The sequence below is a fragment of the Saimiri boliviensis genome, chromosome 6 (genome assembly GCF_048565385.1).
Source record: "Saimiri boliviensis isolate mSaiBol1 chromosome 6, mSaiBol1.pri, whole genome shotgun sequence".
Taxonomy (NCBI): Eukaryota; Metazoa; Chordata; class Mammalia; order Primates; family Cebidae; genus Saimiri; species Saimiri boliviensis.
The window spans coordinates 79,270,484-79,294,424 of record NC_133454.1 but is presented as its reverse complement, the minus strand read 5'-3'; the positions used below and the strand labels follow the sequence as shown (position 1 = coordinate 79,294,424).

The 23,941-nt window shown below is 40.4% G+C and overlaps 1 protein-coding gene and 1 non-coding gene across 3 annotated transcripts in view; both read right to left on the bottom strand.

The window, feature by feature from the left end:
- Positions 1–5,331: 5,331 nt before the first annotated feature.
- The window catches only part of WEE1 (WEE1 G2 checkpoint kinase), a 44,289-nt gene continuing 25,679 nt past the window's right edge, over positions 5,332–23,941 (bottom strand). For both annotated transcript variants that reach the window (XM_074401078.1, XM_003920386.3), the window contains 10 exons: positions 23,203–23,408; positions 23,001–23,064; positions 22,288–22,460; positions 21,674–21,795; positions 15,941–16,087; positions 12,155–12,250; positions 11,982–12,067; positions 10,535–10,705; positions 10,298–10,443; positions 5,332–6,636 (listed from right to left, as the gene is read on the bottom strand). In XM_074401078.1, coding sequence (XP_074257179.1) covers positions 6,483–6,636; positions 10,298–10,443; positions 10,535–10,705; positions 11,982–12,067; positions 12,155–12,250; positions 15,941–16,087; positions 21,674–21,795; positions 22,288–22,460; positions 23,001–23,064; positions 23,203–23,408 — 1,365 coding nt within the window. In that variant the 3' untranslated portion in view covers positions 5,332–6,482. The remainder of the gene's footprint in view (positions 6,637–10,297; positions 10,444–10,534; positions 10,706–11,981; positions 12,068–12,154; positions 12,251–15,940; positions 16,088–21,673; positions 21,796–22,287; positions 22,461–23,000; positions 23,065–23,202; positions 23,409–23,941) is intronic.
- On the bottom strand, positions 20,444–20,547 carry LOC120364839 (small nucleolar RNA U13). The gene has a single exon (XR_005579977.1). It is a non-coding gene; the product is annotated as a small nucleolar RNA U13 (small nucleolar RNA).

The window sequence follows — 23,941 nt, the reverse complement described above, 5'->3', positions numbered from 1 at the left end:
TTATTAGCTGTATAAAACTGAACAATATGAACTGTGATGTAAATGTTCCTTTGAGGTATTTTTCTTCATGGGCTCAACTGGCTGAAGCTTTTTTGACTCTTAGTTTAAGGAAGTTTGGACACAACATACCATCTTTTCCTGGTGAATCTTCCTGGAGCATACATAGATATTTTTCCTTACTCCAGAGACCATTGAATTGCATTGAAAATTAGGGTCATCTGCCACAAAGAAAAAAAAGAATTCAATGATGTTCAGATGAATGCCTCCCAAAAGTTTTTGAATGCTAAATGTTGGGAGAGGGACAGTTTCAATGATGTCTTATTCTTTCATTTTTATAAAAATCTACTTTGCTGAGCTTCTGAGAAATATCTAGCAATACTGTCGGTTCACAGGAGAAATTTTTAGATTCATTCTGCAGTGTCTGTCAGTTTCAGTGTTTTTTTTTTTACAGTTATACAAATACCTTAAAAAGTATTCAATGAGAGCCGGGCGCGGTGGCTCAAGCCTGTAATCCCAGCACTTTGGGAGGCTGAGGCGGGTGGATCACGAGGTCGAGAGATCGAGACCATCCTGGTCAACATGGTGAAACCCCGTCTCTACTAAAAATACAAAAAATTAGCTGGGCATGGTGGCACGTGCCTGTAATCCCAGCTACTCAGGAGGCTGAGGCAGGAGAATTGCCTGAACCCAGGAGGCGGAGGTTGCGGTGAGCCGAGATCGCGCCATTGCACTCCAGCCTGGGTAACAAGAGCGAAACTCCGTCTCAAAAAAAAAAAAAAAAAAAAAAAAAAAACTCAATGAGGCAGTTTCCTCCAAATTCCGAGTTCCAAGCTTCACTTAAGATTTATGTAGGGCCTGGCGCGGTGGCTCAAGCCTGTAATCCCAGCACTTTGGGAGGCCAAGGCGGGTGGATCACGAGGTCAAGAGATCGAGACCATCCTGGTTAACATGGTGAAACCCCGTCTCTACTAAAAATACAAAAAATTAGCTGGGCATGGTGGCGTGTGCCTGTAATCCCAGCTACTCAGGAGGCTGAGGCAGGAGAATTGCCTGAACCCAGGAGGCGGAGGTTGCGGTGAGCCGAGATTGCGCCATTGCACTCCAGCCTGGGTAACAAGAGCGAAACTCCGTCTCAAAAAAAAAAAAAAAAAAAAGATTTATGTAACGTCCAAAACACTTCCAAAATTTTTTTTGATCTATCCTCCTTGTTGATTGCTTTAATTGGCCTTTGCAAATGTCACATATAAAGATACCTTAACACTGGTCTTTCAAATTAAATTAAAAAAAAAAAAAAAAAAGGTCTTTCAGTAAAAACAAAGCCAAAAGCAGAGTAAAAAGAAAAAAGAGAAAAGAAAAAAAAAAGTGGGCCGGGCACGGTGGCTCAAGCCTGTAATCCCAGCACTTTGGGAGGCCGAGGCGGGTGGATCATGAGGTCAGGATATTGAGACCATCCTGGACATGGTGAAACCCCGTCTCTACTAAAATACAAAAAATTAGCTGGGTGTGGTGGTGCGCACCTGTAGTCCCAGCTACTCAGGAGGCTGAGGCAGGGGAATTGCTTGAATCTGGGAGACGGAGGTTGCAGTGAGCCGAGATCGTGCCACTGCACTCCGACCTGGCGAAAGAGTAAGACTGTCTCAAAAGAAAAAAAAAAAGAATGCAGCAAATTCTGTAGCAAGCCAACTCAGGAAAAAACAAATGCAACAACTTATTTGCTCTATTGGTTAAAGTCAGTGAGATGCTTTGTGAAGATCAACTGGGGAGGAAGGAAAACTACTCTAGTGTCAGAATGCTGCTGCTTATGAATTGGGAGACAGCCTGGAGCAACCCAGGACAGCTAGCATTAAACCTAGTTGCTATGAACTTTTTAAAAAAATGCCATAGTTTCTTGACTTCTGGAACAAAGTGGAGTGAAAATCAAAGCTTGAGAATGGACCCTTCAAAATACTTTAGTTCATTAATTAAAGCCTACTGCTCATGTATGCCTGGCAGGATGAAGTTAAGGCAACGATTTCAATTTGGAGTCAATTGCAATATGCAATACCTCCTACCCAATCACAGAGTCAATATTTAAAATTTTTCTTCCTTACCAAAGTCAGCTTTCTAAAAAAAAAAAAGTTTTATCAATGGCAACTACCTGTTTCAAACAGTAGCAGAACCCTGCATTTTAGTTAAGTTTTCTGCAAAAATCTTCAATGCTTCAATATTAGCAACAAACATAAACTGTTCATAGTTTCAAACTGTTCAAAGAAAATGCCTATCCTCTTATTTTCTATCCACAGCAGGGTCCTAGTTCAGGTCCTCCTTTCTTTTACACTCATTATTATATAATAACCTTGAAACCAGTCTAACATAATTCTCTGGATGTTTTCTCCAATGTACCACTAGTATCTTTTTAAGTTATGTATGGTTGGCCGGGCGCGGTGGCTCACACTTATAATCCCAGCACTTTGGGAGGCCGAGGCAGGTGGATCACCTGAGGTTAGGACTTCGAGATCGGTCTAACCAATACGGTGAAACCCCGTCTCTAAAAAAAAAAAGAAAAACGAAAAGAAAAAAAAAGATACGTATGGTCTTTTGAAACTTCATTCAACCTTGCACAATCCCTCCAGCATTAGCATTTATCATTTTGTTGTCATTATATATTTACAAAAATCTCCTCTCTATTTCATCTTGATTTCCTAGTGGGCAAAAACTAATTATTACTGGTCTTTGGTCTACTGCATAGTCAGCACATAGCACTCTACAAAACCACTTTAGTTAATTATGAATCCAACTCTCATATTAGCTTTTAGATGGCCTAAGAATTCCCTCTTTGAACACCAGAGACCAGATTTCCTTCTTAATCCATTATTTTTATGTGAAAATTTTACTGCAAATATTGATGAAAAACACCTGAATTTTTCTTTGAAGCTAGTGCACTGGAAAAATGCACTTCAGTGACTGAAAGTGATCATGTATGTTAAGAGACAGGCTCTCACTCTGCACCCAGGCTAGAATGCAATGGTGATATTGTAGCTCACTGAGATTATAGGTGCAAGCCACAGCACCCAGCCCAATTATCATAGTCTTTTTATAGCTTTGTCATTAGTAACTACTAAAAGATGTGAGCTGCCTGCTCCAGTTCCTGTAGCTTTTTAGGTTTTATCACCCATACCCACCAGCTTTTACATCTAATTCTGCCTGCACCAATTCATCTCACACTCCAAAATTTTAAGATACCATAGACTAGAAAGCTAATATAATCAAGCTTGTTAGAAATATTTATACCAGGCCGGGCACAGTGGCTCAAGCCTGTAATCCCAGCACTTTGGGAGGCTGAGGCCGGTGGATCACGAGGTCAAGAGATCGAGACCATCCTGGTGAACACGGTGAAACCTCGTCTCTACTCAAAATACAAAAAAACTTAGCTGGGCATGGTGGCGCGTGCCTGTTATCCCAGCACTTTGGGAGGCCGAGGTGGGTGGATCATGAGGTCAAGAGATTGAGACCATCCTGGTCAACATGGTGAAACCTTGTCTCTAATAAAAATACAAAAAATTAGCTGGGCATGGTGGCGCATGTCTGTAATCCCAGCTACTCAGGAGGCTGAGGCAGGAGAATTGCCTGAACCCAGGAGGTGGAGGTTGCGGTGAGCCGAGACTGCGCCATTGCACTTGCACTCCAGCCTGGGTAAGAGCAAAACTTCTCAAAAAAAAAAATATATATATATTTATATCAAAGGTTGATCATGATTACACACACTCGAAGTCCCAGTTACTCCAGACGCAAGAGGATCCTTTGGGCTCAGGGATTTAAGATCAGCCTAAGCAACAGTGAGACCAGCTCTAGTTCTAATCAACATCAGAAAAAGATGCCATAGAAATAACACTATCACTTCGATTTGCACTCAACTCTTTTTTGTAGGGATAGGGTCTCACTGTGCTGCCAAGGTTGGTTTTGAATTCCTGGCCTCAAGCAATCCTCCTGCCTTGATCTCCCAAAGTGGTGGGGATTATAGGCATAAGCCCAGACGCCTGGCCTCAAATCTTAAAACCCAGCCTAGTTTAGTAATTAAAACCCTCTCCACTTTTAAGGGCTGGGCACCTGTAATCCCAGGACTTTGAGAGGCTGAGGGCAGATCACCTGAGGTCAGGAGCTTGAGACCAGCCTGGCCAACATGATAAAATCCCATCTCTACTAAAAATACAAAAAATTAGCTGGGTGTGGTGGTGCATGCCTGTAGTCTCAGCTATTTGGGAGGCTGAGGTAGGAGAATTGCTTGACACCAAAAGGCAGAGGTTGCAATGAGCGGAGACTGTGCCACTGCACTCCAGCCTGAGTAACGAGTGAGACTCCATCTTAAAAAACAAACAAAAAGGCCAGGCGTGGTGGCTCACGCTTGTAATCCAAGCACTTTGGAGGCCAAGGTGGGCGGATCACCTGAGGTCGGGAGTTCAAGACCAGCCTGACCAACATGGCAAAACCCCGTCTTTTTTAAAAACAAACAAAAAAACCTCCCCATTTTAAAGTTTTCTTCTGTGATTCAGTCCAAATCAGTTATGAATCATATTATACATTTACTTAATAATCTTAAGGTATTTTAAATTACATCATGCTACATTTTTAGCAAGTCACATGCATAACATGCAAAGATATTAAAATATTAAACATTATGAAAAACATATTCAGCCAGGCGTGGTGGCTCAAGCCTGTAATCCCAGCACTTTGGGAGGCCGAGGTGGGTGGATCACAAGGTCGAGAGATCGAGACCAACCTGGTCAACATGGTGAAACCCTGTCTCTACTAAAAATACAAAAAATTAGCTGCGCATGGTGGCACGTGCCTGTAATCCCAGCTACTCAGGAGGCTGAGGCAGGAGAATTGCCTGAACCCAGGAGGCAGAGGTTGCGGTGAGCTGAGATCCCGCCATTGCACTCCAGCCTGGGTAACAAGAGCAAAACTCCACCTCAAAAAACAAAAACAAAACAAAACAAAAAAAATTCAAAGTTGATGGGTAAATTTTTCTTTTTTTTTAAGATGGGGGTCTCACCATGATGGCCAGGCTGGTCTTGAACTCCTGATCCCAGGTGATCCACCCACCACCTTGGCCTCCCAAAGTGCTAGAATTACAGGCATGAGCCATCGCACCCAGCCGTAAATTTTTCTTAAATAGCAAAATGTAGCTTTGTTCTAAAGCCCATCATGAAAGTCAGTAAATTTCACATTCAATCAAAAGTGCCCTCTGCTTTTATAATAGCATATTATTATACACACTATATATTTAATAACATAGTGATAATGTAGATAAAATATTAGAAAATAGGCATCACAAGGATTTAGACAATTAAGGTAAGCTCAGAGTGACTTTTAATATGCCAATCCATGTTAATAAAACACAAGTCAAAGACAAGTGCAAACATGTTTTAGACCAAAATTAATGAGACAAACAATAGACAATTTTTTTCAACATCTGTTAGCCAGTATTATTAGTCAAATGGCTAATCACAGATAAAATATATTTTGTGAAAAACTTGGAATGTCAGAAGTCATTCTGGCATTTCAAACAGCTATGTACAGTATCATCAAGATCAGTTTATATACACAAATAATTGAAGAGAAACCAGGCGAAACATTTAAAAACAGACTAACAATACAATCAAGTACAAAACTTGGGGGAAGACATTTTAAAAGAGTCAGGGAAGGACATTACCAGAAAAAGTTACAAAACCAGTAATTATCATACTACATTAATACAGCATTCCAAAGAGGGGTAAGGGTGCATTTTTCCAATGCACTAGCTTCAAAGTTCAATGGAAAAAAAAAAAGGCAAATAGCTGCTTTTCATCAAAACCAGCTATACATTTCACATAATTGTTTCGAAAAGAAAACCTATTCACAACAATGATTGTTTAATGCTACAAGTTTACAGCAAAGACAAAACTAAAATAGCAGCAAATTCACAAGGCAATACTTCCACAGAATTATCATCCCATGGTTCATGCAATGCCTACAAAGTGCTCCCAGTGGGATATACAAGTATAATTCACAATTAAAAAAAAAAAAGAAATATAAGAGGGACACACAGGTACATTGAAGGCTGAGTAGTAATGAGTCTTTTAGCAAGTCCCTTTTCAAAGGGAGAGTATGTCTGTAATAAAGCCCTTGAGTACTTTTTACAGGTCACTACAGGGAAAGACACCTTTTATTACAATGCAACAGCAAACTATAAGCAGCACACCACCACAGTGGTTAACCCTGGAAAGGCTGGTGTAACATCCAACAGTGACACATCCTACAGAAGACAGACTGGTAAGATTAGATGAAAGCCTAACACAGCAATGGTCAAAATACAGCTTTCAACTGTAATTCACAATAAAAGTCCTAATCAGTAAAACTACTGACACCAATTGAGAAAAGTAATTGCAAACTGAATTCTATCAGTGATTCCAACCTAGCTTCCTCTCATCACAATTTATAGGGGGAGGTGGGAAATGAGTAGCTCAGTATATAGTTAGGCTGACAGAGCGGTTCATTTTCTTTCCAATAAGCCGAGATGTTCTATTACTCTGGGTGGTGGACCTAGTGGCCATCCGGTCAGTGAAGAGCGCTCTTTCCTCAGCTGCAGCTTTTGCCATCTGTGCTTTCTTGAGTTCTCTGGCATAAAAATAGAAAACAAGATAATAATCCTACGAAGAGATCCTAAGAAGCTAAACACAAACTGTATTATCAACTGGGGTATATTTGCATGCCATCATTATTCCAAGATATAACTGAAGAAAAGAATATAACATGTAACTGAAGCTTCTATTAAAACAAATTTATGAAATGATTTTATTTTGTGCGTTTTAAATTAAAATATCGCCGGGCGCGGTGGCTCACGCCTGTAATCCCAGCACTTTGGGAGGCCGAGGCGGGTGGATCACAAGGTCAAGAGATCGAGACCATCCTGGTCAACATGGTGAAACCCCGTCTCTATTAAAAATACAAAAAATTCGGTGGCTCAAGCCTGTAATCCCAGCACTTTGGGAGGCCGAGGGGGGTGGATCACGAGGTCGAGAGATCGAGACCATCCTGGTCAACCTGGTGAAACCCCATCTCTACTAAAAATACAAAAAATTAGCTGGGCATGGTGGCACGTGCCTGTAATCCCAGCTACTAAGGAGGCTGAGGCAGAATTGCCTGAACCCAGGAGGCGGAGGTTGCGGTGAGCCAAGATCGCGCCATTGCACTCCAGCCTGGGTAACAAGAGCGAAAACTCCATCTCAAAAAACAAAAAAAGAAAAAAAGAAAAAAAAAAAAATACAAAAAATTAGCTGGGCATGGTGGCGAGTGCCTGTAATCTCAGCTACTCAGGAGGCTGAGGCAGGAGAATTGCCTGAAACCAGGAGGCGGAGGTTGTGGTGAGCCGAGATCACGCCACTGCACTCCAGCCTGGGTAACAAGAGTGAAACTCCATCTCAATAAAAAATAAAATAAAATAAAAAATAAATTAAAATATCACATACACTTGGAAACAAGTAATAAAGATACTAGTAATGACTTTGGGTCTTATGAAATAATGTGAGCTGCATGTGATGACTCACAACTGTAGTCTCAGCTACTCTGGAAGCTGAGGTTGGGGGATCACTTGAGTCTCAGAGTTCAATGCTACAGTGAGCTATGATAGTGCCACTGTACTCCAGCCTGGGTGACAGAGCAAGACTCCATCTTTTTAAATAAATAATAAAAAATAATTTCCAGACAAACCTATCCCCAGTAAAAAAAAATTAGAAATAATTTGAAATAAAATTCCAATTTATATTGTGAATCTATCCTTACATAACAGAGACAAAAAGAGAAGTTTATTTCCTAGTTGTATGAACTATGATGGATATCAAACTAGTTTTTACAATTAAAAATATACAATTGCCAGGTGCGGTGGCTCAAGCCTGTAATCCCAGCACTTTGGGAGGCCGAGGCGGGTGGATCACGAGGTCAAGAGATCGAGACCATCCTGGTCAACATGGTGAAACCCCGTCTCTACTAAAAGCGCAAAAAATTAGCTGGGCATGGTGGCACGTGCCTGTAATCCCAGCTACTCAGGAGGCTGAGGCAGGAGAATTGCCTGACCCCAGGAGGCGGAGGTTGCGGTGAGCCGAGATCGCACCATTGCACTCCAGCCTGGGTAACAAGAGCAAAACTCCGTCTCAAAAAAAAAAAAAAAAAAAAAAAATACAATTAAAAAAAAAATAAAGATGGGGTTTCACCATGTTGGTCAGGCTGGTCTTGAACTCCCGACCTCAGGTGATCCGTCCTTTGGCCTCCAAAGTGCTCATATCACAGGCGTGAGCCACCGCGCCCAGCCTTTAGTATACAACTTTTATTATTTAACTATTAAATCTTAATACTTTTTTTTTTTTTTTTTTTTTTTGAGACAGAGTTTCGCTCTTGTTACCCAGGCTGGAGTGCAATGGCGCAATCTCGGCTCACCGCAACCTCCACCTCCTGGGTTCAGGCAATTCTCCTGCCTCAGCCTCCTGAGTAGCTGGGATTACAGGCACATGCCACCACGCCCAGCTAATTTTTTGTATTTTTAGTAGAGACGGAGTTTCACCATGTTGACCAGGATGGTCTCAATCTCTTGACCTCGTGATCCACCCGCCTTGGCCTCCCAAAGTGCTGGGATTACAGGCTTGAGCCACCGCGTCCAGCCAAATCTTAATACTTAATGTAACCTTTCAAGTCAGTTTTATTAGGTGAAAATCAAAATGGTTGCAATATATCAGAAGAATTAGAAATGTGATCTGTGGTCACTTAATATGCTCCAATATTGTCTTTATTTTAATTTTTTTTTTTTTTGAGACAGAGCTCTGTTGCCAAGCTGGAGTGCAGTGGTGTGATCTCCACTCACGGCAACCTCCGCCCCGCCCAGGTTCAAGCAATTCTCCTGCCTCAGCCTCCCGAGTAGCTGGGACTACAGGTGCACGTCACCACGCCCAGCTAATTTTTGTATTTTTTTAGTAGAGATGGGGTTTCACTATGTTGGCCAGGATGGTCTCAATCTCTTGACCTCATGATCCGCCTGCCTTGGCCTCCTCCCAAAGTGCTGGGATTACAAGCCTGAGCCACCATGCCCGGCCTCTTTTTAAAATTTTTGAAACAGAGTTTTGCTCTTGTTGCCCAGGCTAGAGTACAATGGCATGATCTAGGCTCATTGCAACCTCCGCCTCTCAGATTCAAGCGACTCTCGTGCCTCAGCCTCCCAAGTAGCTGGCATTACAGGAGCGTGCCACCACAACCTGCTAATTTTGTATTTTTAGTAGAGACAAGGTTTCTCCATGTTGGTCAGGCTGGTCTTGAACTCCTGACCTCAGGTGATCTGCCTGCCTCGACCTCCCAAAGTGCTGGGATTACAGGTGTGAGCCACCACACCTGGCTAAATATTCTCTTAATAACCTTTACCACTGCAACCAGCTTTTCAAAAATACCAAGTCATTAAGTCAAATATGAGAATTTTCAATCAGCACATAAAGATTTAGACAGAAATTAAAAACATATATATGGGAATCATCTACTAACCAAATTGACATTAATTTCCTAAAATAAGAACAGAATGTTTTAAGGAAATATTAATTTTTGGTGAGTCTGGGAAGAAAAAAATCGGTATAGGCTCACTTAGCGTTTACTATCATGTATGGATTGGAGACTACCACCACTTGCAAATATATGTTAGTCTCGACATTTTTTTTAAAACGATTTTTTCTTTTTTACTTTTTGGACACCACACAGAGCATAGTCTCAACATTTTTAAAGTTCATAATATCGAAGTTTAGAAACAACACAAATTTAATATGTCAAATACTAATTTATGGCAGAAGTCCCCAAGCTTTCACTGAATAACATATCAAACTACTGGAGCTGGGTGAGGTAGCTCACGTCTATAATCCCAGCACTTTGGGAGGCCAAGGTAGGTAGATGGCTTGAGCCCAGGAGTTCAAGACCAGCCTGGGCAAAATGGCAAAACCCCATCTCTACAAAAAATATAAAAATTAGCTGAGCTTTGTGGCTAAGCTACTCAGAAGGTTGAGGTAGGAGGATAGCTTGAGCCTGGGAGATGGAGGTTGCAATGAGCCATGATAGCACCAGTGCACTTCAGCCTGGCCACAATGAGACCATGTCTCAAAATACAAAAAACTTGTTTTGCATAATGATCAAACACACACACACACACACCCCTAAAATCCTTTGTTGACACAAAGCTTAAATCATTTCTCATTAAAATTTGAGAACTAAAGAGAATGAGAAAGTAAAAAGTAAACAAAAAACTCTAACTTACTTCTGTAAAAGTGAATTTTTGAACTTTTCGGCATTCAGTTCTATGCGTAACTGCTCTGCACTCTTTCTAGAAGCGGATAGCAACACTGAATGTTTTACCAGTGCCGTTGCTGAAGGTCTTCTCTCTGGATCTGGATGAATCATAACCTTAAAAAGAAAAGTAAAATTAAGGTAAAGACATGCTTTTAATAAAATATAGAACCATGTCAATAAAGAGCTTCATATATAAAATGCTCACTTTCAGCAACTCTGTAAATTCTTGGGAAAGCACTTGTGGTATCCGAGGTAATCTACCCTGTCTGATTTCATGCCATTGATCTCCATTTCTGGGAAGAGGTTCAGCACCAGCAGCACATACCACTGTGAGGGCAAGCGCAAAAATATCTGCTTTTGGTAGATGGGTATAATTCTGCAAAATTTAAAAAATATTTTTTTAAGTAATGTAAAGCAGGTCAAAATAAAACAAGATTACACTTCAAATATGATTTAGGTGAAAAACAGGACTAAATCAAAATGTCTGATGTCACATTCAAGTTTAGGACTTATTTAGAGAATAAACTGCTAAATTTGGGGAGGTTTATTTTTTAAATTACAAAGTAATACACACTCTAAGGGGAAAAACGCAAACACATATATAAAAGTAAATGCCTCTTCTTTATCAACAGCCAAATTTAACTCTCAAACCCCAAACATTAGGAATTCATATGCAAACACAAAACACATAGAAACACACTAATTCAGTTCCATCTTCTCTAATCAGAAGAGAAAAAAAGAAACATACTTGATAAGTTACAAATACACACATACGTGATAAAGCAAACATATCTATACCCATATTTACAAAAAGCAATGGGATCATATAATTACAATTTGTGTTTTTCTTATTCTATTTTCATTCAAAATTTTTCTCAAGAAATACTTTGTCGCCGGGCACGCTAGCTCAACCCTGTAATCCCAGCACTTTGGGAGGCCGAGGCGGGTGGATCACGAGGTCAAGAGATCGAGACCATCCAGGTCAACATGGTGAAACCCCGTCTTTACTAAAAATACAAAAAATTAGCTGGGCATGGTGGCACATGCCTGTAATCCCAGCTACTCAGGAGGCTGAGGCAGGAGAATTGCCTGAACCCAGGAGGTGGAGGTTGCGGTGAGCCGAGATCGCGCCATTGCACTCCAGCCTGGAACAAGAGCGAAACTCCGTCTCAAAAAAAAAAAAAAAAAAAAAAAGAAATACTTTGTCATTTTTGAAACTACATGCCACACTAATAACTATGTGCCATTATTTACTTAATAATTCTCTTATTCGTAAACACTATTTACATTGTTTTCAACTTGTGTTTATATGTTAGTATTTCTATAGGAAAAACTCCTAGAAGTGAAAATTATGAGTCAGTGGGTACATGATTTTTAAATATTAATGCAATACTAATACTGTGATCTCCAAAAAGGACATGCCATTTTAAAGTTCCACCGCTGGTGTACGAGGACATCTTTTTTTTACCACAATTCCATTATAAATCTTTGTCTTCATGACTTTTTGCAAATTAAATACCCTTAGCTCATGGTTTAGATTTTATTTCTGTTCTATTAGTTAACTTAAAAGTTTAATATATCTGAATTTATATTCTTCTATCAACTCCTAAGTGTTACAAAGCAAACTATAATTAAGGGTGAAGAAAAATTACCTCCTGTAAAACTTCATTTGCAAGAAAACGACTATCACCCTCTTCAACTTGTGGACTGGAGATCCTTGTTACATGCCCAAGATCACCTAGAAGTATTCAAAAAAAATAGTCAAGAGCAAAAACAAAACAGCCTTCTCTTTATTTTAAGGTAATAATCTTGTTATCTTTTTTACCTATTTTAAATATAACTTTGTTGGATGCCCAGTCATCTTCATCTCCTTCTTCAGAGGCAGCATTTGGGATTGAGGTTCGAGATATGAAAATATTACCTGTCAAACAGTTAAGTATGTAAGCCAAACTAATAATAAAACCAGACTTTATAAACAAAATCATATACCAAAATCATCCAGCATGCTTTTTAAAATGCCAATTCTCAAGTTCTATCCCAAACCCATGAAGAATAAGAATCCCAGGAGATATGGACTAGGGTTATATTTTCTGGGATTTTTGTTTGTTCGTTTGCTTTTTGTTTGAGACAGTCTTGCTCTGTCTCCTAAGTTAGAGTGCAGTGGCATCATCTTGGCTCTCTGCAACAAGGTTTAAGCAATTCTTTTCTTTTTTTTGAGACAGAGTCTCACTCTGTCACCCAGGCTGGAGTGCAATGGCAAGATCTCAGCTCACTGCAACCTCCGCCTCCCAGGTTCAAGCGATTCTCCTGCCTCAGCCTCCTGAGTAGCTAGGATTACAGGCACGTGCCACCACGCCCAGCTAATTTTTGTATTTTTGTATTTTTTTTTTTTTTGAGACGGAGTTTCGCTCTTGTTACCCAGGCTGGAGTGCAATGGCGCGATCTCGGCTCACCGCAACCTCCGCCTCCTGGGCTCAGGCAATTCTCCTGCCTCAGCCTCCTCAGTAGCTGGGATTACAGGCACACGCCACCATGCCCAGCTAATTTTTTGCACCTTTAGTAGAGACGGGGTTTCACCATGTTGACCAGGATGGTCTCGATCTCTCGACCTCGTGATCCACCCGCCTCGGCCTCCCAAAGTGCTGGGATTACAGGCTTGAGCCACCACGCCCGGCCAATTTTTGTATTTTTAGTAGAGACCGGGTTTCAACATTTTGGCCAGGCTGGTCTCGAACTCCTGACCTTGTAATCCACCCACCTCGGCCTCCCAAAGTGCTGGGATTACAGGCGTGAGCCACCGCGCCCGGCAGGTTTAAGCAATTCTTACTCAGCCTCCTGAGTAGCTGGGACAAGAGGCACATGCCACCATGTCTAGCTAACTTTTATATTTGGTAGAGATGGGGTCTCGCTACATTGGCCAGGCTGATCAAGCACCTGGCCTCAAGTGATCTCCTGCCTCAGCCCCCCAAAGTGCTGAGATTACAGGGATGCGCCACTACCCTGGGCCTCTGAGTATATATTTTCCAGCCTAGCACTGATCCCTAAACACTTCAAACTGCATGACACCCTTGTCATCTGCACATTACTCTTCAGCAAAAAAGGTAGTAACTGTAATTTGTGAAATTCTGTGAAAGCACAAATTTTAACGTGGTGCTATAAGGCTGGTGTGAGCAGAATGAGTCATTCAGCCAGTGAATCTGGGTGACAATACAGCATCTAGCTTGCAATATGCCTTTGTGATTCACTATTTCCTACTGTATACACATTATCTTTTTCTTCACATTCAGGTAAGATCATGATTAACATGAGCTGTTAGTGGCAGATTTTATTTATTTATTTTTATTTTTTTAAAAAAGACGGGGTTTCACCATGTTGGTGAGGCTGGTCTTGAACTCCCGACCTCAGGTGATCCGCCCGGCTTGACCTCCACAGTGCTTGGATTACAGGTGTGAGCCACTATTCCCGGAGTGGCAGATTTTAATAGTTTTGTTTTATCAGTATAGTATTGCCCAGGTATGGTGGCTCATGCCTGTAATCCCAGTGCTTTGAGAGGCTGAGGTAGGAAGATTGCCTAAGATTTGGAATTCGAGGCAAGCCTGGGCAAGACAGTGAGACCCTGTCTCTACAAAAAGAAAAAATAAAAATAGGGCTGGGCGTGGTGGCTCACGCCTGTAATCCCAGCACTTTGGGAGGCTGAGGCGGGTAGATCACAAGGTGACGAGATCGAGACCATCCTGGCCAACATGGTGAAACCCCGTCTCTACTAAAAAATACAAAAATTAGCTGGGTGTGGTGGCACGTGCCTGTAGTCCCAGCTACTCGGGAGGCTGAGGCAGGAGAATTGCTTGAATCTGGGAAGGGGAGGTTGCAGTGAGCTGAGATCACGCCACTGCACTCCAGCCTGGCACCTGGCGACAGAGCGACTCTCTCTCAAAAAAAAAAAGAAAAAAGAAAAAGAAAAATAGCTGGGAATGGTGGTGCATGCCTGAAGTCCCAACTACTTGGGAGGCTGAGGCAGGAGGTTTATTTGAGCCCAGGAATTCAAAGCTGCAGTGAGCTATGATTGCACCACTGCATTCCAGCCTGGGCAACTGAGAGACTATCTCTTTAAAAAATAAGGCCTGGGCCAGGCGCAGTGGCTCTCACACCTGTTAATTCCAGCACTTTGGGAGGCCGAGGCAGAAGGATCACAAGGTTAGGAGTTTGAGACCAGCCTGACCAACATGGTGAAACCCCATCTCTACTAAAAATACAAAAATTAGCCTGTGTGGTTACATGCACCTGTAATCCCAGCTACTCAGGAGGCTGAGGCAGGAGAATGGCTTGAATCCAGGCGGGCAGAGGTTGTAGGGAGCTGAGATCGCACCACTGCACTTCAGCCTAGGCAACAGAGCAAGACTCTGTCTCAAATACACACACACACACACACACACACACACACACACACACACACACACAAAAATATATAACATAGAATATATGTTGCATTTACTGGAGTAATCTATACAGTTTTACTTTATTTATAGGACAACTTATTTTGTGGTGGTACTTGTAAATTTGAAGATTTTTAAACTTCACATCCCTTAATACTTTCAAATTTTATACCTTATAAGGGTCTATTATATTTGTCTAACACTTTATATAAGAGATAAGTGAGTACAGGCATTCCTTACAAATTCACATTTACTGCCTTAAGTCCTCAGGAGGCTGAGGCAGGAGAATTGCCTGAACCCAGGAGGCGGAGGTTGCGGTGAGCCGAGATCGTGCCATTGCACTCCAGCCTGGGTAACAAGAGCGAAACTCCGTCTCAAAAAAAAAAAAAAAAGAAATTCTAGCATATAATTCACAAAGTTGTACAAAATGACTTCTCACAAATCAACACATTTCCGAAGATTAATAAAAACCTCATTAAATTCATCGAGCCTAAAATGCTTAACTTGAATCCATATCCCTTAGCTATAACTTCCAATTTATAGGAAATACAGAAAAAGGGATAGCTTGAAAGATAAGTATAATTTACACAAAGTAGGGGATGGGATCTGAAAAAGAAAAATTGATATAACCATATGCAATGCATGACCCTTAAGTACATACTAATTTGAACCAATCAACTATTAAGGACTTGAGTCAACTGGGGAAAATGTTAATATGGTCTGGCTAGTGGAGAATGGGGCTTTAAACACAGATTTTTAGTGCCCTCATTAGTATGCCACAGCAGTTCCTATAAGATGCAGTAAAAATTTTTGGCTTTTAATAAAAATGAATTTATCTAGGCATGGTGGCACATGCCTGTAGTCCCAGCTACTGGGAAGAATGAGGTTGGATGACTGAGTATGGAATGAGTAGGCTGCAGTGAGCAGAGATGGCGCCACTGCATTCCAGCCTGGGCAACACGCAGTCTCAAAAAAAAAAAGTTTATCATCTCAAATTTTGGGGGTTAACAAGGGAAGAGGTAAACAGAAATCATAAAACAATATTGGTAAGTGGATCCAAGGCCTTTTAAAACTAACAATGAGAAAACATAAGACATATGTTTTCAATACTGTCATAATAAAGTAATTTATTTTCTACAACCCCAAAGAACACAGGTCAAAAGATCTGCAATACTTACTAGGTTTTATATCCATGTGAACCAAAGACATTGAATGAATATATCTTAAACCCCGGCCAACTTGCAAAAGGAGATCCTTCAACTCTGCTTCTTTAAAGTAACTCATGATTCTGTAGTTTTCACTTATAGCATCAGCTAAACTTCCACCTAACAAAGATAGAAAATATTATCATTTTCTTCTTTCTTTCTTCTTTCTGCCATCTTTACTGAATGAGTCTCAACCAACCAACCTCAGCCAAGAAAGTGTTTTTTTATAGGATATTCTCCCTTCAACCTGCTTATGAAATCAGAATTATATTGTTTTTTCAATAGGTAATACATTTGCATGGGTACAAAATAAAATGTAGTCTCTCTCATTCATACACGTCAGCAACCCACCTCTTTCATTCCCAGAGTAAACAAACATTATCAGTTTTTTTTCTTCTTTTTCAATTTATAAGAGACCGGGTCTCTTTACATTGCCCAGCTGGAATACAATGGCCATTCACAGGCTTGATCCCACTACTTATCAGCACACTACTTATCAGATCCCACTACTTATCAGAACAGTTTTGACCTGTTCTGTTTCTGACCTAGGCCATTTTACATCTTTTTAGGTGGTGCTCCACTCCAGAGAGGTCACCATACTGATGCTGAACTTAGATCGGCATAGTGCACTACAGCCTAGAATTCCCAAACCTAAGTGATCTTCCTGCTTCAGTCTCCCAAGCAGTTGGGACTATAGGCATTGACACCATGCCCAGATCAGTTCTACGTATTCTTTTCAACCTTTTGCATAAGTAACAGCATATGGTTCATTATCTTTTTTTTTTTTTTTTTTTTAATAGAGACAGGGTTTCACCATGTGGGCCAGGCTGGTCTTGAACTCCTGACCTCACCCGGCCTCCCAAAGTGCTAGAATTATACACGTGAGCTACCGGGCCCGGTCATGTTTATTATCTTAACGATCATTCTATACCAATATACAAAGACAACCCATTTCTTCTTTCTCTATAGAATTCCATTGTATAATTGAATGGTAATGCATTTATCAGTCCCTCAATTGCTGGACATTTTAAAATTATTTCCAAGCCTCTGCTATTATATACCATGGCCTAATAAATAACCTTGTACATTGGTTATTTCACACACATTTAGTATACCACCTAGAAGTCAAATTGCTGGGTTAAAGGATATGCAAATTTGTAATATATGGAGATTGTGTTTTACACACACACTCTTCTCCACAGAGAAGGCTGTATCAATTTACATGCCCATTATCAACGTATGAGAATACCTGTTTCTCCATACCCTTGACAATACTAAAAAGTCAGTATTGCCGGGTGCAGTGGCGCACACCTGTAATCCCAGCACTTTGGGAGGGCGAGGCGGGTGGATCACAAGGTCAGAAGTTCAAGACCAGCCTGGCCAACATGTTGAAACCCTGTCTCTTAAAAAAGTAAAAAATAAAATAAGTAAATGTCAGTATTTTAGTAGAGTTTTTTTTTTGTTTGTTTGTTTTTGTTTGTTTTTTTTGAGACGGAGTTTCGCTCTTGTTACCCAGGCTGGAGTGCAATGGCGCAATCTCGGCTCACCGCAACCTCCGCCCTCCTGGGTTCAGGCAATTCTCCTGCCTCAGCCTCCTGAGTAGCTGGGATTACAGGCACGTGCCACCATGCCCAGCTAGTTTTTTTCGTATTTTTAGTAGAGACAGGGTTTCACCATGTTGACCAGGATGGTCTCGATCTCTTGACCTCGTGATCCACCCGCCTCAGCATCCCAAAGTGCTGGGATTACAGGCTTGAGCCACCACGCCCGGCTTATAGTTTTATTTTATACTACTCTTACTATGAATGATATTATAACCTGCTTTTATAGAATTAATTAAACCAGTTAATTTGTTTATATCTTTTTAAATTTTCTTTTTTTTTTTTTTTTTAAATTAAAGTTTGGTCTTGAACTCCTGACCTCAAGTCATCTGCCCACCTCAGCCTCCCAAAGTGCTGGGATTACAGGCGTGAACTACCACGCCCGGCTATCTTTTTTAATTTTTTTCTTTTTTGAGATGGAGTTTCACTCTTGTTACCCAGGCTGGAGTGCAATGGCTCGATCTCGGCTCACCGCAACCTCCGTCTCCTGGGTTCAGGCAATTCTCCTGCCTCACCTCCTGAGTAGCTGGGATTACAGGCATGCGCCACCATGCCCAGCTAATGTTTTATATTTTTAGTAGAGACGGGGTTTCACCATGTTGACCAGGATGGTCTCGATCTCTTGACCTTGTGATCCACCTGCCTCGGCCTCCCAAAGTGCTGGGATTACAGGCTTGAGCCACCGCGCCCGGCTTCTTTTTTAATTTTTAAAGTTTGGGCAGGGTGGTTCACACCTGTAATCCCAGCACTTTGGGAGGCCAAGGTGGGCGGATCACCTGAGGTCAGGAGTTTGAGATCAGCCTGAGCAACATGGAGAAACTCTGTCTCTACTAAAAATACAAAATTAGTCGGGCATGGTGGCACATGCCTGTGGTCCCAGCTACTCGGGAGGCTGAGACAGGAGAATCGCTTGAACCAGGGAGGCAGAGGTTGTGGTGAGCCGAGATCATGCCATTACACTCCAGCCTGGGCAACAAGAGTGAAACCCATCTCAAAAAAAAAAAAAAACCTTTAAAAGTTTATATTTTATCTCAAAGGCAATGAAGAACTGTTTTAAAAATCCGTTGGCTGGGCGTGGTAGCTCATGCCTGTAATCCTACCACTTTGGGAGGCTGCGGCAGGCAAATTGCCTGAGCTCAGGAGTTTAAGACCAGCAACACAGTGAAACCTCATCTCTACTAAAATACAAAAAAAATTAGCCAGGCATGGCAGCATGCACCTATAGTCCCATCTACTCAGGAGGCAGAATTGCTTGAACTGTCTCTGAAGGCAGAGGTCGCAGTGAGCCAAGATCTCGCCACTGCACTCCAGCCTGGGTGACAGAGCAAGATTCCATCTCTCTAAAAAAAAGAAAAAAACTTCTGTTTAAAGCTTAGGAATAAAAAAATCAGAGCTGGGTAATATAATTAGGCAGGTCAATGGTGTATTAGTCAGAAAAGGAGGTCCTACAATTTAAATAAGACTGACTAACACAAGGTCAAACGGGTTTTTAAAATAAAAATAAATTACATATCTCAGTATCTTATTCTTGAATATACATTCTCCTTACTTGCACAAATCTTGAACTGGGCGGGGAAATGAGGGCTCTAGAAGGGAGCAGACCAATAACGCTGTCAGACAAGACAGGCTAAGTCCTAGATCAAATTTGCTAACAAAAAATATGGCTAATTCTCTTTTTAGCAGGTCCAGCAACCACAGATGTGCCAATTTCTTATTGCTAGAAGGGCAAGAAAGGTGAGAAGAACAAAACAAGTTCTGACATTTCCGGTTCTCTTTCCCTATCCATCAGCATTTTTCTACACTTGTTTATACAGGTTAATTCCAACCAAACCAAGATAAAAGGCTTATCATGCAAATGAGTAAGATAATAAGGAAATTAAATCACAATAAAGGCAACAGGTTACTCAGGTACAAATAAATTTTAACACAATCCTTTTCCTGTGAAACTGGAAAAGATGTGAAGATGAGCCTTATTAGTATACTCAAAGTTTTATGCGGAAAGAGGAATGGTGGACACAGGAATTAAAAGGAAGAGATCACAAATGCATCCAGACAGTCTTATTTTCTTATATCTAACTAGGACAAACAGCCACAAAAAGAGGCAGTCCTGTTTCATGCAGGACTATTTTCTTCAAGTGTTTTATATTGTTTTAAAATAACTTATTTTCAATAGATTATTTTACTATCCAACATTATTACAGAACAATGTTTTTCTAATCTGAGAGAGTAGCAAGACTACTCACTCTTCCCTCTCAGACCCAGCTGAGTTTTCTCAAAATCATCTGATTTACACAACCATATGTTGGTAGGTTGCTACATTATTTGTCATTCCTGGACTACTACTAAACTATTCTGTTAAGAGAACTATTCACATCAATAAAGTGAGAGAGAAAGAAGGAAACTGAAAAGAGACGGTGTCTAGCAAATAAAGAATGGAGATGACATTACGGTCAAGTTATTTCAGGTTAAATGCAACATCTGAAAAATGAAGGCTAAAAATAAGGTCATGGGAGATACATAAATATTTTGATGGTATGAATAGAAACATTTCAAGAGCTGTGTGAAAAAAACTAGCAGCAATGCTGTATACTAGACACTCAAGTTCTTTGAAGTGTGGAGAACTAATAAAATAATCAGGCTTGAACAATGGATCTTTTACTTCTGCTTTGTTCAGTTTTTAAATTTGGGGAATCTGAATCTATACCCACACCACTTATTTATTTACAAATTATGAGATAACTGGTCTTATTTAAGGAATAATGAGAATCAACAAAAATAAACCTTTGTTATATCCTTTCAAGTGTTTACTAAACTCTAAATTCTCTTTACTCACAGAAGACGTACGAAAATAGAAACAATCTATAGATATTTTTCATTTCAGACTGGTAATGTGCTAATGTCGTAACAAGGTTTGAGGGAGGCACACTTCACACTTGAGTATGAAAACCCAATCATCATGCTTATAAACTACAAAAATGTTGAGAAATAATCTATTATATATAAAGATTTGGTGTATAATAATGAAAGACGTCCATAAGAATCAGAATTCTGACCAGGACTTTGGTAAAGGTTTTTAAGGAAAAAAGAGAGACGTAAATCAGCCCTTGAAGGACTTAAGAGAAACTGAAAGCTATACAGAGACATCCAAAGTTGAATCTATACATGCCTGTTTTGTTTCGTTCTTGAGGGACAGGAGGAAGAGAAGACAAACTAGAGAACTAAAAGAATGTAACATAATAAACTGTTAGTGGATCCCAGTGGTAGACTAGGTTGGATAGATGGGAACAGGGCAGGACTATAGAATGCTTAAACAAAGAGCTGATCAATGAAGATCAATGAAGTCAACATTAGGTCAGTCAACATTAGATCAATGAAGACTGACTGACAAACATCAGTTTTAGCAGCACACCAAATAAAATGGAAATAAAAGAGTAGACACAGGAAGAATCCATTCAACGTAACATTTCTTTCTTTTTTTTTTTTTTTTTTTTTTTGAGAAATGTTAAGTTAAACCTAACATTTCTTTTTTTTTTTTTTTTAAGACGGAGTTTCGCTCTTGTTACCCAGGCTGGAGTGCAATGGTGCGATCTCAGCTCACCGCAACCTCCGCCTCCTGGTGAGCCCAGGCACGTGCCACCATGCCCAGCTAGTTTTTTTTGTATTTTCAGTAGAGACAGGGTTTCACCATGTTGACCAGGATGGTCTCGATCTCTTGACCTCGTGATCCACCCGCCTCGGCCTCCCAAAGTGCTGGGATTACAGGCTTGAGCCACCGCGCCCAGCTAAACCTAACATTTCATAACTACTATAAGCCCCACACACTATGATACTAGGTACTAAAGTCACCAAAATATATGTGGCAAGGCATTGTCTCTTAAAAAGTTCAGTTGGAGTGACAAGCACATAATAGTATGCAAAGTTCTACTACTGAGGTATGTACAAGGTGCTTCAGAAGGGACAAGGTTCTTAAACTTGTACCTGAAATTTATGTTAGGCCTCTAATATTTAAACTTATAAAAGATTAAAGTGACAGAAATGGAGCAAGATTTTAGATGATACTTCCTCGACGTTCTCAAGCTCACAAGAGAACCACTGTATCACTCACCATTACAGTATTCATTCTGTATAAGCATATGATCATCTTCTGCCCATGCAGAGAAATATCGAACTACATGAGAATGCTGTCCAAGAACTGCATGAGCATATACTTCTCTCAAAGCGTTCTGCCTAGGAGAAAATTGAGATTTGGTAAATAGAATGGTAAATAGTTTTAATTCAAGCTTAAATTGAATTAATTTATCTGAAACTTCAAACAATAAACTTGACTTTTGTATCTACTGTTATGCTAAAAAGCAACTTGCTTAAGAGAGAAGGGGTTTGGACTGGTATGAGATTTTTCCAAAGGAGGATTCCATTAAAGATTTATCAGCAAGAAGAAATGTTATTTGCCCTAGGACTCAGGTAAGAATAAACTCCATTTTACTGCAAATTCATGGATGCTGACTAGAAATAAGAAATTTAAGTTAGGTTCCAAAATCAGACTACTGGTATTATTCAACAAGTCCATTAAGAACTGATAGTACAAAGTGAAAAGGACCTGATTAAATCATTACAACTTCTCAAAAGTGAGAGATAGAATTCAGTGTTTGATTACCTAAAACCTTATGTTAGTAAAACCATAGCGGACAAAAGAGCAAAAGACAAATGTTTAATACATACTCATCAACAGAGCCAGCCAGTGGCTTTTTTGATCGCTTAATGGCATAAATGCATCCATCCAGCCTCTTCACACACTTAAATACAGAACCAAATTCTCCAGAGCCAATTTTCTCTAGCTCATGAAATTCTGTTGTATACCGGGACTTCATATTGCTTTCAGTAATTGTAATTCTCTGTAATAAAAAGCATTTCCATATATATATGTATATATACATATATACATATATACAGATATATATATAAAATACAAAAACGATTATTTTTAGCTATGGTGATAGGACTATGTGTGAAATTTAGAAACCATTCTACCTTATGTTTTAATGTTTAACATGTTCGTAGCATACTTTAAGTGGTAGAAAAGTAAATTTCAAAAAAAAAAAAAAAAAAAAAGGCTGGGCGCAGTGGCTCATGCCTGTAATCCCAGCACTTTGGGAGGCCGAGGCGGGTGGATCACAAGGTCAAGAGATCGAGACCATCCTGGTCAACATGGTGACACCCCGTCTCTACTAAAAATAAAAAAAAGGCCAGGCGTGGTGGCTCACGCCTGTAATCCCAGCTACTCAGCAGGCTGAGGCAGGAGAATTGCCTGAACCCAGGAGGCGGAGGTTGCGGTGAGCTGAGATCGTGCCATTGCACTCCAGCCTGGGTAACAAGAGCAAAAAACTCCGACTCAATTAAAAAACAAAAAAGAAAGAAATAAACTAACTATTTACCTTAGCAGGTCTTGTTTCATCTTCAAGCTCATAATCACTGGCTTCCATATCTTCACCACAGGAACTAAAAAAAATATGTATTTTTCTATTAATATATCTGACAGATACATCCATGCCATTAAATAGAAACTAAATTTTGGTAAGTATACCAAGCCAATCTTAGGTTATTTAGAGAACCACACTGTTAAAATAAATGACTTACTCATTCCAGTATGTTCTCTTTCTACGACGACACTGTCCTGAGGAATGAAGCAACACAGAATCCGGAGTAAAAGGATTAATATTCACTTGAGGAGTCTGTCGCACATCAAATTCCCTTTTTCCTGATTTTTCTGTATCCATGAAGAGAGAACTACCCCGGAGTTTAACAGAGCTGGAATCAATTCCTCGAGCTTTGGAGAGCAAACTCTAGGGAAGAAAAAAGACAATTTTTAGGATCCAAGTCCTATAGTCAGCCTTCTCAACCTAACCTTCAATGAGCCTTTCACAAGGTTGAATGCCTAGGTCAAAGCAACACACAAGCTATTGTTAGAATTCAAGCAAAATAAATTGTGGCTAATTTAGGAAGCCTGAAGCTGGATATGAATTACCTTTTCTGGAAAAAAAAAAGAAAAGGCAAGTAAAATCTGTCTCTAACCCTAAAAAGAACATGAATGCTACCTGAAACTAATTTCATTCTAGTGGCTAAAAGTTAACAAATTCTGGCCGGGTGCGGTGGCTCACGCCTGTAATCCCAGCACTTTGGGAGGCCGAGGTGGGTAGATCACGAGGTCAAGAAATCGAGACCATCCTGGTCAACATGGTGAAACCCCGTCTCTACTAAAAATACAAAAAAAAAATTAGCTGGGCATGGTGGCGCGTGCCTGTAATCCCAGCTACTCAGGACGCTGAGGCAGAAGAATTGCCTGAACCCAGGAGGCGGAGGTTGCGGTGAGCGGAGA